This window comes from Diorhabda sublineata, chromosome 8 (genome assembly GCF_026230105.1).
Source record: "Diorhabda sublineata isolate icDioSubl1.1 chromosome 8, icDioSubl1.1, whole genome shotgun sequence".
NCBI lineage: Eukaryota > Metazoa > Arthropoda > Insecta > Coleoptera > Chrysomelidae > Diorhabda > Diorhabda sublineata.
The window spans coordinates 23062776-23078937 of record NC_079481.1 but is presented as its reverse complement, the minus strand read 5'-3'; the positions used below and the strand labels follow the sequence as shown (position 1 = coordinate 23078937).

The following is a 16162-nucleotide window of genomic DNA, read 5'->3' as shown; positions in this document are numbered from 1 at the left end:
GTCCATTGAGGTAAGATCGGCGGACCTGGATGTCACCGAACCGGCTTATCAATTTGCTTGTTGGAAATAAATAATCGTTAAGCATCGCCCTAGAAACAACAAAGTCTACAGAAATTGATTGCCTTTGACGATTTTCGAAAAAATAGGGCCCAATTATTCCCCTGCTTGAAAACGCACACCAAACTTTGGGACTGTAAATTGGCTGCTGATGTCTTAAGCGGGGCTTTGTATTTTAGGGGACTAATAACGACAATTTTGGTTGTTTAAATTTCCATTCAAATGAAAATGGGCTTCATCACTCTAAAAGATAGTGTCCACTGTGCGAAATCGCTGCAACATTGTCTCACAAAAAATTTTACGCATTTGGTGATCATTAGGCTTAAACACTTGCATAATTTGAATTTTGAAGGGATGAAAAAGGCCACTGCTCTCTTGCGAACGAACTGACGCGGATTAAGCGCGAGGTTGCCGCGACGAGTTCAATGTTTTCATTCGTTCTGCTGGGTTGTTTTCTGCTGAACTGGTTGCTCGGAACCACTCCAAATTACTGCTGCGGATACTTCTTGATATTAGGATAGAATTTTTTGGAGACAACCCTAGATCAATGTGTTTGCATTAAAACACTGCTTATGTTGATAAAAATTTTTTCTATCATTCATTCAAGTGAAATTAAGTGGCATAGAAATATCTGTTTATAGCTGGTAACCCAGAAGTTCATACACGTAAATAATAAACAACCCAACGCTCAAAACATAAAACATTTTTCCTTACCATATGTACAAGGAGTTTCCCAACAATTATCGAATTATTTCAATAAATATGATATTAGTATAGTATAGTCATAGAAGACATGATACATTATCCGAAAATTTCAATAAATTAAAATCTAAAACACCAAAAACCACAAGAAGTAATATTATATATCAAGTGCCTTGTACTAATTGTGACGCTGTCTACTTAGGACAAACATTTCAGTATTTAGAATACGACTAAGAGGTCATCAATACGATAAAATAATAGAACTGCATTAACGAACTATGAAATATCAAAAAAACATAAATTCAATTAAAAAAATTCGAAAATTCTTGAAACGGAGTCTAATACAAGAAAAAGAGAATTTTTAGAAATAGTTCACATTCATAAGTACGAAAAAGCTATAAATGATAAAAAAGATCTAAATAATTCAAGTGAAAGTTATAGCTCTATTTTGTAAATTCCAATAAATTTAATATATTTGAGATGTGGAAACCAAGGAAAAATTAATTTTTCTTATTGGAACAAAGTTCTAAGTTGATTTTATTATTATTTTGATATTCATGATGAAGGTGATTGTCAGTGTCAATATCATATTTTGGATAAACACTTAAAGAAAAGTCGAAACGTCAAAATTTATCTTTCTTTTAAAAACTATAAAAAAAAAACTAGTTTTGAAACAAAAGAGAGCTAAAATCAAGAACATTTATATGCATTAATATATCAAAAGGTCTAAGAAATAAGAAATTGAAAAATTTTATATTTTTTTATATACTAAATTTGTTACAAAATATATATTGTATATTATTTACCGCATGAAAGTCGATTTAGGTTCGTGTCTTGAACTATAATAAAAATATATATGACTAGAGATATTTTTTAGTTGGGTTACTGTGGAAGTCTTTGCACAATTAAATGCAATTAAATTCGGTTAAACACAAGTCTACAGAACTATTGAAAAAATTTATGTAACTACTAAATATTTTTACATCTCTATCTGAAGCAATTGGGTCAACGAAAATCGTATGTGACATAAATCTAGAGAAGCAATCTCGTTAAGATAGATAAATAGAAATACTACATTGTCGATGCACATGTTATTTGTACTATGTAAATCGGCACTGAAAAATTCTGTTTTAAACTAAATATTTATGTGGTTTAGGTGTAATCGATTACATTCGAAATTGTGATTCTTTTTAAAAGTAAATGTAAATTATTTCTGTTATTTTTTATCGAACTTAATGTGTTATTGTCAACAGATTTTTAATTTCTAGTATCAATGAAATGATAACATTATAACAATTATGACCAAGTCGATAAACATATAATTGAAGAGGATAGCCACAATCGATTATTTGAGAAATTGGTAAAGAACACTCGAAAAGAATTAATAACAAACGAAAATCCTCATTCATTGGTTGAAATCCTGCATGGAAAAAGTGAATGACAGCTAAAGTAGGAGGAGATATTGGAGAAGGTACTTCGACAGATATTCAGTGTGTTCTAAATTGATAACTGCTTTATTATAAAGTTTATAAAAAAAGATTCCGCATATTCTTAATCTATTTATCAAATGTATCATTTTTCTCAGACGTATACAAAATACGAATTTTATTGGAGAATAAAGGATCCTAATCACAGATATTTGAGCTTCTGATAACAATAGAAGATATCTACTTCTACTTTAGGGAAATTACGATTTAATTTTTAATTTAATATATAATTTTGAAATTTTGATAGTTATTCGTCCATTCCATTATGTCGAAGAGTATACAGGTTCCAATGTTATTTATAAACATTGGTGGAAATCTCACAAATAAGACTCTTCCTCAGGAAATGGCATTTGACCTCAGTTAAAGTACGTAAATAACTGATACCCAAATGGGGTCAATAATTAATATTAAATTAAATATTAAATAATAAATATTAAATATTAAATTAAATACTAAATTTTTAACGAGCGATATTAGAAGTGAATAAAAAAGGAGAATATTCTTTACTGTGAACAATAAAAAAAGTTTCAGCAACAAATAAATTTATTGCAATATTGCAATCATTAATTCGCATTAATTGCGTATCCAAAAGAGCACAGCGAATAAAAAGCAGTTATAAATTAAAAACAAATTATTTGTATATATTAAAAATGAAATTGCGACTAATCTATAGAAATCCGGATTGGTTGCAACTCTCAACTGAATTTCCAGTTGTTAGAGTGGAGTTGGATTTGATGTTTGTGTGACGTTGTAAATTCAGTTTCTTGGCGGGTGCTCCTTTTTACTTAGACTTGTTTTGTTCTTCAGATGTTCCCATTGGTAAACGCGTTTTTTTATATAAAATATAAATTAAAAGTAGATCGAAAAAAAAATAAGACAAAGCTTACTAGTATTAATAAATATAAGTATCACTTTAAACTATTCGAACTGGATGGAAAGTTAACAAATTTATTTCTTTCAGATATCGGAAGAGGTTATACAACACAAATCACTCTGATGCTACAAATTAATCAGAAATATGGGATACTATCTGACAAAAAATGTGACAGACCTAATGAAATGGAATATATATTTCTTAATCTTGTATATGTTATCGGCAATTTGTATAATTCAGGTATTGTATACAATCCCTAGGTAATGTATACAATCCCTGGAGCGTCCAGGCAATGTATGAAATATCATGAATATCATTGTCCATTTCATACTTTACCTAGGTATTGTATACAATTCCTAGGGATTGTATAGAATACCTGCTGGTTCACCGGTAATGTATAAAATAAATAAATCTTAAGACTAAACTAATGTTAGGTAAGCCGGTTAATATCAATAAATCTTAACAGACTTACTTATCAAATAGCGGACAAATAAAACATATTGTATTTACTTGAAATAAACTTTATTATCAACTTTAAAATCACAATAAAATAACAGGAAACTTAAAATTCTTCTTGTTTGTAACATAACATTATAAGTATCTTTTAACATAATATAAGTAATTTTGTAATTGAACTTCACAAACAAAACAATTCTCTTTATAACAAAAAGTAGGTCTAATAGGCATTCACAATTTTAAGTAGGTTTTATTTATTCTTACACGACACACTATTATGGCACTTTGAAGAGCACAGAGCCTTATTTTTGACACAGGAACACTTTTTAGAGTAACAGTATTTTTGCAGCTACATTTCACAAAGCCCTGTCCTGTCCCCGTAGATTGAAAAGTCGCAACTGTACGGAGTGTCGTTTCCAGATTGGGGACGTCTTCTTCTTGCAGTAATTTCTGATGGCAAACAGTGAACTGTTGTCTTGACAACGCCTTGCTTTGTGCCTAGTTGATATAGATCGTCATCAGTTTTGTGTAATACCACAGCCAGTATATTGCGAGCATCACCACGACCTCTATCGACTTCTGGAACAGGAATGCGTACAGTGGTACCCAACGATACAGGAGGGAATTTTTTTTCAGAAGTTTTAAGCATTTTCTGATCTTGTACAATCAAATGCTCTTTGGCTCTGATGAGGTTTTCTATCGAACAGGCGTTTTTTGCGCATAAAGGACAAGCAACTTTGGATCCAAAACCTTCTGCAATATTTTCTTCCGGAGCAGCACAAATAGTATGAATAGGCCTATTGCACATTCTGCACGAATGACCACCTGTTGTCTCCTCGGAACAAACACAGCATATAAGTGCACAATTCAATGACTCCTCTCGTACTGATACCAAATTCGGATCATGTAACGCTTGATCATTTACCTCACAAGGAATATTTTCGACATTCGTAGGCTCAGCAACATTCTTAGTATTTGGGATAGCCATGTGTTCATCATGCGCACATTGGACATTTGAAGCTTCCTTACCGATGTTCCTTACCGATGTTAAAACTATCGAGTGCAGCGTTTTGTTGATCTGGTGCCTGTAGAGGTTGAGTGTCAGCTGTTTCAGTTTCTGATGTCTCAGCCGCATCTATTACAGATTCTGAAGATGACTTCATCACTTTTTCTAAATCTTCTTCGCTCTCCAGGTTGTGAGTATCCTCAAAAGACAAAGATATGCCAACTTTTATTTTCGATCCAAAAAGAGCTTCATAAGGTATTCTTTTGATTCCTGAGTGAAACGCCCTATTCTTCATGAGTTGTACAAATCGCAGACCATCACTCTAACGTTCGCTATCGTTATCTTGCATCCAAGTTGTAAGCATGTTTTCAATGTTCTGGTTAGCTCGTTCGACACTCTCTTGACTTTGGGAATGTCTAGGCTTGCCATGTACAATTTTTAAGTTCGGACAGTATATTTTAAGATTACTGACCACTCGGGTTGCGAATTCTCGACGGTTGTCCGATTGTAAGATGGCTGGTGCACCAATCAGTGTAAAAATATCCAGTAAATTGTACGCTATTTCCTCAGCGCGTTTTGTTTTCAGGGCTCTTAATATGACAAACTTTGTGAGATGATCCTTATAGACCATTATGAATTTATAATCCCGGTCTGTTTGAAAGTATGGGCTTCACGACAATCCCTTTTTTATTCCTTTTTGTTTTTGCTGGCAGGCTTCGCAAAGTTGCAAAAATAGTTCAACATCGTGGCGAGCTCAGCATTCTGTCTCGTCCTCCATGGCCGATATTTTGATGTGCGTCGTGAAGTATTTGAAATAATTCAGTATCAGCAACGGAGTATATAATATTGTTATTTGTAGTAGCATCCACAGGAAAAATCAACTTATCTTTCTGACCAACAGTTATAACATCATAATGCTTCAATAACCAGTAATCCCGAGAAGCCTTTTTTCCAGCCGTTTTTGCATTTTTTGTTTGTTATATCAATTGTTCATAACGATTTTTTTCAATAAACGTGCGATTTTTTGTATTTGCTGCTTCTCTCTTTATTTGTAATTGTGAATAAAAACTTTCTTTCATCTCAGCTATTCGTTGTTCGGCCGCCATTTTTTAATAAATTAAATTACTTTCCTACCTGACGAAAATTAGCAAAAATAATAACTACGACGCAAATAGCTCAATACACGTCGCGAAATGAAATGGAGAAATGCGGCTGTTTGCTTAAATAGTGTCGCGATATCCTTTTTCTCAAGCAGCGGCGGCGGCTCCTTTGACCTGAAAGGCCGCCCGCTCGCGGTATCCTTTTTCTCAAGCGGCGGCTCCTTTGACCTGACAGGCTGCCCGCCCGCCGCGCCCGCGCCGCCTCTTGTCAAAGGATTTAATTTTATTTACAAAGGCTACCGCGTGCGGCGTACACCCGAAAGTGAAATTGACAGTTTTATATCGAAGCGCCTCCGTAGTGAAAGATTGTGTTTGTGAACTGTGGTACTACGAATTGAATTTATCCTCAAAAAATCCGACATTTGATAAGATTCTGGATAAATTACACCTATGTACTTACCTCCGTAGCAACCTACAGACGCTCCAGCCGTAAGTCAAACTAAAAGAAAGTATTAATAAAAAAGGTAATTCCACTTTTATGTGGAACATAAGTATACGTAGTTCACGCAATTACAGAAGAAAATAAGTACCTAAATATTTTGTTTTGGATTCAAAGCGTGATAATGGCTCTCTTATTAAAAATACGGGTGGTAGTAACTCTGACAGTTCGAGTGATGAAGAATTGTGGTGTAATTTTACTTTGAATTTACCTACTTTCGCATATTTTTGATTAAAATTATCTTTGCACCTAGCTTGTGTGTCCCGATAATTTTTATTCGTATTTTGTTTTATTAAACACAATTGCGTTCGGGTGCTTGAAATGGCGCCTCTAGGAAGGGTGTCAGGGTTCTATGAAGCTTACCGTACTTATTTGTTTGTAATAACCACAATTGCGTTCGAGTGTTACATTACCTGCTGCAAGTTTGGCATTGTATAGAATACCTAGGTAAAGTGTAAAATAAATTCTATTTCATACTTTACCTGCCCGTTTTAGGTATTCTATACATTGCCTAGGTATTGTATACAATACCGGATTATACACATTGCCGGTAATATATATAATAAATATGATTCAAAATAAAATGGATGGACCAAATAAGACAGAAAGACGATGAGAAGAGAAAATTCCTGATTGGAATGAAAAGATTAACAGAAGACACGAAAAACTGGAAGCAAGAGAATCCTTCTCGGGCACAAGAAAAGGAAGAAAAGATGAGAAAAGATAAGGAGAAGGACTAGATATTTGACGTCAATTTAAATCTTTATGTTTGTTATTGTTACAAAGCCTTATAGTTGAATTACAAATTAGTACAATAAAATCCTTATTGCACTATAGCAATGTAGGAAAACCAAATTAATTATAATTATCTTGGTTTTATTTTGATTCTTTTAGTTTGTGGACTTGTGCCAAATTATTTTGGCAAAAAGTTTTGTGGTAAATTTATTAAATATATGTCAAACGTAGATCTAATGAATCTAAAGAATGAAATGACCGTGAAGTGACGGGTCAGTATCTGGGAAATGCGTTTCTCTTGTTTTGTATTTTACTAGACATGATATAAATGTCTTGAAAATGCATTTTCATGATTTCAATTGTAGATAAAGAAAAAAATAAAAAAAATCTTGTTTTTGGCATTCTCTCATGTTACATGAAATATGTAGTAGCCGAAGTTATTCTACGAGGGCTATTAAAAAAGTTGTTGGTTCAATGAAAATTTATCGGCAAGTAAGGAAAGTAACCTAAAATAAAGTGATAAATGAGGTGAAGCTTTTTCGCAACAGTTGAATTTTTTTTGATATTTCTACCAAATTATCGAAGAAAGGTTACGCAATCACAAATATGGCGCAAGATTTTGGTCGCATGTAAACATAAATCAAGTGATCAAATGGAAATATTCTTGACATGTCTGAATGTCGATCCTACAAGGTGATCCATTACTGAAAGGAATCATTGTGACGATACGTAGATCAACATGTCAATTTTGAAAGTAATTAGGGTCCATGATGTGTGATGAAAATGAAAATATTTGCAAACATTTCCAAATTAAAATCAAAGTTGCTGTCTTTTGGTATAGGTAGGGTGGTTTTTAATGAATATTCCTGAACGGGCCATAATGATGTGAAAATTTTAAGAAATCTGGAGAGAATAGTTGAAAATATGCGTAGAGAAATGTTGTCGACTAAAATTTTGTTTCCATTCTCTCACAGAAACTGGCACTCAAACTCAATTAAGATCTTTTTCGTTTGCTTTCGGATTATCGTCCCTATCTTACACCCCGTGATTTCTACTTGTTTTCAACGATTCAGCAGAAGAGATCAAAATAATTTTTACAGCGATAGGTCTACTTACCAGAATACAAACTGTACAAACTGATTTCCAATGCTTTGTTGTCTACGGATATGAATCACAACATAATTATTAAGCAAAAGTTCCTCGAAGTCGGTCGTACAAAAATGGAAGCTGATTGTATGCAATAAATTATCGAACGAATGCTAAAGAACAAAGATATAAATGTTCATACAGAGTATGACCAGCTCGAAAAAACCAAATCCATTTGATGTAACCTACCTCAGCTAGCTGTTTGATTAATTGAGATTGCCGCAATGAAGATCACCAACAGTCGTACCTACTCTGTTCACTCAACTTACAAACCTTCATGAAAATAGAAGAAAGTTTACCGTCAGAAAGTTCGAAAAACTGCAATATTTAAAGAGATCATTGACTGAAGATTATTGAACTTTCTTAGACAATTTACGCCACGAGTCTGTTTTGAATTCATAAAAACAGCTTATACAACAGTATAAAATCAGTTGTTTTCCTTAATTTGTAGGTTTTCATCTAAAATTTTTCTAAATACACCAACTACTTATTCTTATCTTAAGTAACAATTAAAAATTGTATGAAGTTTTTTCACTTTCCTGTAAAAGCAATTTGAAGTACGTTCAGGTCCACGGGAAGCTTTAAGACAAGAGTGTACTTGAATTTCCATAGTTAGATCTGATTTTTCGACGAGTTGGTAATAAGGTGTAAATGTATCAACTAAAACTAGTAATAGGTATTTTGAAGGGTTTTCCCTACGAGGAAAAAAAAATTGGGAGCTTCTGCTTTAAGGCGACGTTATTTAAACTTGGATGAATATCCACGAATATATTATATAAATTGTTTACCGTTAGTACTTACAGGTGCAGCTGTTCTTATCTCGTGAAATGTGGATTTATGGAAAAATGTTCTCGCAATATACCATATACAGTTGAGCCGATCAATGGATCGTTGTGGATATTTTTGAGAAACATAGCATATAATTTGATGTATAAACTTATAAATTTTTTCTCAAAATTTGTATTAGTCCTTCATTTTATTCCACACTTCGTCATATTAAGGAATTAATGGAATATTAAAGTTAGGTAGGTATTGTATGTTGAGCAAAAACTAGTTTATGACTCTTTAAATGTTAAAGTTGTAGCATGTATGTAATAGAGAGACATCATTTTCCACTCATTTTGTGCCACGATGGCCACCTGTTGCTTATTACTTTGCCAAGTGTTTTATCAAATCTGATGTATTCATTGAATGAATTATTATATTACAACAGTTTGTTACAGGATGCAGAATTATTAATGAAACAGCTTAATAGATTTTTGAAACCAGACTAGAGGTAAATATTTTTATTACAATACGCAATATAGAAGTCGTGCGTAGATGTTCTTATTTAAGTATATAAGTTAATCATCTTATTAATTGGAATTAGTCTTGATTACTCTCAATAATTAGTTTCATCGTAATTCCAACAAAGTTTGTGTTTCTTTTCCTTTTGAATGCTATGGTCAATTTTATCATTTTTTTTAATACGCTTATATTAGCTTCACCTGTATGTGAGTTTTTTTTTGAGAACTTGATTATTTGCTTCCTTTGTGTCGTCTATCGTGAGTTCAAAAATCGTTTATGAAGCAAATTTTTTCTTTACATCGAAACAAACTTCACAACTGTCTGCCCTCTGTTGGAGATTTACAATACTAATGACTACAACTTGAAGAAAAATTTTATTTTTTATATTAAATCGATAGAAAAACTGGAAAATTGATATAGTTATCAGTTATATCAGAATAAAAGACAACTGGTTATTGTTTTTCTATATACTACCTCTACCGTAAACCAATAAATTGTGTTAATACGTTGACAGGAATAGAGGGTAATAATTTAGTAGGTCCATATATTTTTAATAATAACCTAAATGGTCTGCGATACTTAGAATTTCATCAATATGATTTCCCAAATATGTTTTGTGATATTCCTCTAAATATTTGCCGACACATGTGGTTCTAGCTCGATGGAATCTGTACCCATTTCGTAAATGATGGAAGTAATCATCTTAATAACATGTTCCTAATAAGTGATTGGTCGGGTATGCCGATTAGCATAGCCTCTACGTTCCCATGAATTAAATACAATGGATTCATTTTTTTGAGGATATCTTATAAGTTTGGTATATGCAACTCTAGTAACAACAAGGAACGAAATGATCGATATAATAAAATTCCATTGTGATACTATATAGCAGAATGCACTTCCAAATATCCTCCGTAGATTCTGGAAGAGTGTAGAAGTACAAGAAGCCTACTTCGAACATTGTCTAATGTATAATTTAGAAAATATACTTAAAAATAAGTTCTGATGTTGCAACTTTAAGTACCTATAAATCAATAAAATGAGTCGTATTAGATAATTATTTCACGTCATCTACTCACTCCCGAATTTTTTGTATTGAATCCTGGAACAATCTATATAATTAGTTGATAAAATATATACATATTTTGATAAAAGTCTCAAATATTTTCTTGACAAAAAAGTATCTAGAAAATAAACGAGGATTGATTTAGATTATAGTGAAAAGCAATCACTATGTTTGTAATAGCCATTTTGTTTTACACCATTATCTCTCTAATGGCAGCTTTTCAGTTCTATTAATCGATTATAATGAAATGAAGTATTGTCAATTGGCTGTTTTTCGAGACGAATGTTTCAACTAAATTTTGCAATTGATCTCCGAATCAGCCTCTGCATGAGATCCATTACGGATAAATTCTACAAGTCATTCTTTATACTAAAGCACATTCAGAATCTCTGTAATGTTTACTACCCAAAAACTCAAAGTCACGCCGAAAAATTATTACAGTCTATTGTATTTCCGGAAGTAACGCTAAGATTACGCAGCTATTGATTATGGGCACTGCTTTTTATACGGCTTAATTACCTTTCTTTGTGTTTAAATATTTTTACGTTTTCAAAGATATAATATAATGCACGCATTTAGAATTTCATTTTTAATGCACATAAGAATCCTAACTAAAAACAGAAACCATCTATTCTTATAATTACCTAATTCTTAAATCAAATCTGATTTTCTTTGAAGACTTCATCTACTTAAACTCTTGGGAATGGATAAAATCTGTCTTTGGCATAGATGCCAAATAAAATATGATTCGACATGTCTAAAAAGACAAACATGAAATATTTGGATTGAATGTGATTTCACGACGATTTACTCATAACATATTGATTACAGTTTTTGGATGATATTGATATTCAAACGATTACATTAAATAAACTGTCTGAATCAATTTCACTATAAACACTTGAATTATTTGTATGAAAACTGTACTGAATGTTATGTAATGACATTGTAGAACGATCAATTATTCTGATGTTTAGAGTCAACAATTGATGAAACTGGATGAAGGAAAACGATAATAATTGTCAAATTGGAAAGGTGTTCCACCATGATAATGCAAGGTCTTACACATCTTTGGCTGGGAAATGATTCCACCTTCCCCATATCGCACTGATCTGGCACAATCTGATCACCATTTATTTCGAAGATTACAGAATTCTTTGAATAGTCAAAGTTTCCAAAATGAGAACATTCAAACGCATCTAGTTCAGTTTTTTGCTAAGGACCGGAAATTTTATGAGCGCGGAATCGTTAAGCTGAAAGAGAGTTGGCAAAATGGAAAATATATAATTCATTGAAAACGATTCTTTGTTAAAAAAGTGTTTTATTATATATTACAAAACCGAAAGTACTTTGTCACCAAACAATATATTACAATGATGGTTCCGAAGAAGACTGGATGCTTAAGAATTAATAGGTTTAGATGAATTTCGCTATTCAATTGATTTGTGAAACAATTAAACTAAAAACTTTGGTAATAACTCTAAAAATGTAAATGCTTTCACTATCCTCATTTTATCTAGTTTAAAATAGCAATACTATTTAAACAGAAACAAGCTCTCAATCCATATGAATCACAAATAAAAATTAAAATTTTATGCATTTTTTCGAGGTCAAAATAGAAATAGGCTAGCATACCAAAAATGTAACACAAAGCTATAATGCGGTTGCAGTAACGCGGTGACTGTCATTAATTTACTACCAAAAAAATGGGTGTGTTATAAAATCAGTAGTTCAATTCGAAATTGAATTTACGCAAAGTAAAGTCCCGTGTACGAATTACTAATAAGACAAAGAATAAGTCACTTCTAATTGACATCACCATTTGCTTACTAGTATTGAAATACCTGCATGTACTACATATTCGAAGAAAGCAGTGAAACATTTTAATTTATTACTCTATATGTGAAGAAGCACGACCGAGAAAGAATATATAAAGCACTCTGAAATGGATATTAGTGATAATTATTTATTAGTATTTTGAAGAATAGACACTTCTCCGGACAGAGTAATCCATCAAAAGGTTTAAGAAACTGCTACTTTTCATATTCGACTTTAATTATAAAATTTGCCAGCCTATTAAAAGAGAATAACATAATATTTTCAGCTTTTATATATAGTATGGTGAAATATTTCCATACTTTTAGTGCTTCAAGGTACGAGAGCACAAAAATGACAGAAAAGTATGGACGTTCTGGACGTTTAATTATTGGACTTAATTCCATCAAAGAAATGAAATGCTCAGCATTTTCTACAGAACATAATAGGAGTAACTATAGATATATAGCATATGCCGCTAATAATTCTGTGGAAACAATGTGCTTTCATGTTATCCTAATTTTTATTTATTTTTTAGAATCAACGGTGAGGAACATATATATATATATATACTATATATATATATATATATATATATATATATTATATATATATAATATATATATATATATATATATATATATATATATATATATATATATATATATAGTGATATATATATATATATATATATATATATATATATATATATATATATATATATATATATATATATATATATATATATATATATATATATATATATATATATATATATATATATATATATATATATATATATATATATATATATATATATATATATATATATATATATATATATATATATATATATATATATATATATATATATATATATATATATGGTGTGATATCTTAGAGTATATGAGTGGGACACCACCTTCTGATCCGAGTCAATTGTCAAAATTGTTTCCACTTCTCCTCAGTTATGACGTTCTATTCTTGTTATTTGCGATTCAAAATTTTCTCTATGTTTCTGGTCCTAGCCTCAAATCTATGATAGTTTTTATATAAGCAAAATACAATCTGGTTTTTCTAATTTTTCAGTCTTCACAATGAAATATATACTATATATTGTTCACGAATTAGGAGTTATTGTGAAGACCAACCAGTAGGGGAAGACTTACTGCTGACGCTTATAAGCCACAGAGCTCACTCGGAAGTTTTTAAGTGATGATATGAAGGTACATTCAATACTTTTGGAATAAAGCAATATGCTATGCCGATAATGAGTTTCAAAGATCATTAAATACCTCCAATTTCACAGGAAAACAATATAGTATGACCTTCTCGGCTTAAAAAATCATATACATGATAACATCAAAAGATGCAAATTAGAATTAGAAGGTCAATAGGATAACAAAATAATATTCAAGTATCTTGAAATTAATAGACCAGTTTGGAGACGTAGAAGACAAGGTCAAAGTGGGTCAAATTGGTCAAATGGGTCAAAGAGGTCAAATTACAGAAATGAAAATTCACGGGTGTATTTCGGGAAAAATACTACTACGCCGATAAAGAAGCAAAAACTTCAGTCGATCATTTGATTTGAATAACATTATGTAGTTGAATGACAGACGATAGACTGGTAAAAATAGTAAGCATAAGTCTCCAAGTGGAACACGAAGAAGAGGTTGACCACGAAAGAGGTGAAGTGACAATCTAGAGCCAGGATGAGAAATAATAGAAGATAGATCTATTATGGGAAAAGAAGAAAAATAAATATATCTCGTATATGTAATCGCTGCAATCGAATAATGACTTGTAGAAATGCTTTTTAGATGTGGCACAGGTATTTTCTGCTTGTATTAATATGAAAAAATATTCTTTAAATGAAATCACTTTTTATTGACAGATATATTTGATATAAGTTGTGATGGTTACTGTTAATATTATAAAGTTCATTCAAAAAGTTGGAGGTATAACTGAATACTGAGCGCCGTTATGAATTATAATAAATAGTTCGCATAGGTAGATTTTCTTGAGCAAAAAAAGGTAATAGACTAACAGGACTGCCTTTAGACAATCGTTACTAATAAGCACCCAATCTTTAAAGCACGCTGTCTTGAACCGAACAAAAAAGTATCAACTATGTTTGAAAATTCAATACTATACACCAACATCAATAGATAATCGAATAGTTAGTTAGTGTGTTATTAACAATTCCAGAAACAAAAAGTCAAACTTACAGTTCACATAAATGTTTATTATTCATCTGTAATTTTACTATCAAAAATTGGCACCACTGGTTTTATTCAATCTAGAGCGTTTATAACCGTATTAATAAAAGCCCTGGCAAATCCTAAATTTGGCATTAAGCCTAAAGTTTATGAATATTTCTAGCTTTTCTCTTTGTTCTGTCAAAATTTAGAATTATTTCTGTATTATTCTACATCATATGGGAGATTGTGAATGAAATCAAATTTAAGTTATAGAATCAACTTTTCATATTGAATGAATTACTAGGTATACGTACAGTAAACTCTATTGAGAATTTTTTAGTTTTTCAGTTTTTATAAGATAGATACTTCCCCTGCTTCAGATTTTAAGTACATGACAGCATACTGAAAACACTGTTCATATTACCACTACACCAACACTCACAATTACACTGCCTGTCGCGCGTTTCGATAACTAAATTCTCGTCTTCAGAGACTTAAGATAAACTGTTCACCTTGAGCTGTTTACAGATACTTGAATCATTTATTTTGCACAAAAAATTGAATCGGGAACATTTTTGTGCGATGATTTTCGACGTGGATTAATCCAACAGCAGTGTGCCGATAAACTCGCTAAGAGCTGATATTGCAAGGTCGTCAAGTGACATACAGTAAAATTGAAGCATGAATTTCACTTGCATACATTTAAAAAACTCGTGCCGATTTATGCAAAGAAATTCTGAGCAAATTCAATTGCAGTGATTCAAAAGACTTCAAAAAACTAAAAATAAAACACTAAACAATAATTGACTAGATGAGTCGAGTCAAATCCAACAAAAGTTGTTCGCGCACTCCTGCAGCACGTAGAATGGTTAGTTCTGAATGATACATTACCATTTGTTTCCTAGAATTTTTCGAAAAAAATCAGTCACACATCAGCTTGAACCAAAACTTTTCTGAACAGTTAAAATATTGAATTGGTCATCCACCGTACAGTCTTTATTTGGCACCCAATGATTTCTTCTTATTCCCGCAGTTCTTCTACACCCAAGGAAATGTTTGATACGTTAAAATCATATATTTTGGAGGCACCTCAATAAAGATGGAGAAAATACTTCGACAAAAATTGAGGTACAATTATGTAGGTACTGGATTATTATTAAAAGATAAGTAACGCCTTTGTAATATTGAGGAGTTAGTCTTGCAGTATTGGTTTGGAATTGATCTTGAATTCAAAGATCAAAACTAAGACATACTGCTAAAAAATTCACGCCAAGACCTGAGTTATTGCATTCTTCAATTGATTTTCGCGAATAAACATTCCTTTCAAAAACCCTGGTTTTTTATATATAGGAATCATTTTAAGGCATGTGTGAATTAATAAATATAATATATATAGTCAAAGTTTGATATACAGACTCTTTTCGGAATGACTGGTTTGACCAAAGCCTTCGACTAAACTCGAAGTAAATTATAATTCTATTCTGCAATACTTTTTGGTCACTATTTTGTGAATTTTGTCAAATCATAAGAGATATTATCTGATTATTCGTCTGTTTTTTCTGTAGGAACCTTTACTGTATTTGTATCATATTCTCTGTCTGCCTTCAATGTAGCTAATTTTCTGCTTTGATTTTTGTAAATTTTTGTAAATAAATATTTATAAAACTTTTGGTGAATTTTCGTTAAACTTATATTGCTATATACAAGATCTATGATAAGTTGTCTGAA

The 16162-nt window shown here is 31.5% G+C and overlaps 1 protein-coding gene across 1 annotated transcript; it reads right to left on the bottom strand.

Annotated features, from left to right (window-relative positions):
* Positions 1 to 4601: 4601 nt before the first annotated feature.
* On the bottom strand, positions 4602 to 5213 carry LOC130448283 (KRAB-A domain-containing protein 2-like). Its single transcript, XM_056785569.1, has 2 exons — positions 4910 to 5213; positions 4602 to 4852 (listed from the first exon to the last, which is right to left on the bottom strand). The coding sequence occupies exons 1-2, from the start codon at positions 5211 to 5213 to the stop codon at positions 4602 to 4604; spliced, it is 555 nt and encodes a 184-aa protein (XP_056641547.1).
* Between the last annotated feature and the right edge of the window lie 10949 nt (positions 5214 to 16162).

Bases quoted from the DNA above. Each gene is read 5' to 3' on its own strand.
- LOC130448283 (XM_056785569.1), bottom strand. From the start codon at position 5,213: ATGGTCTATAAGGATCATCTCACAAAGTTTGTCATATTAAGAGCCCTG. The intron at 4,853-4,909 runs GTTAGAGTGATG...CGTTTCACTCAG, and splicing joins GCAAGATAACGATAGCGAAC to GAATCAAAAGAATACCTTAT.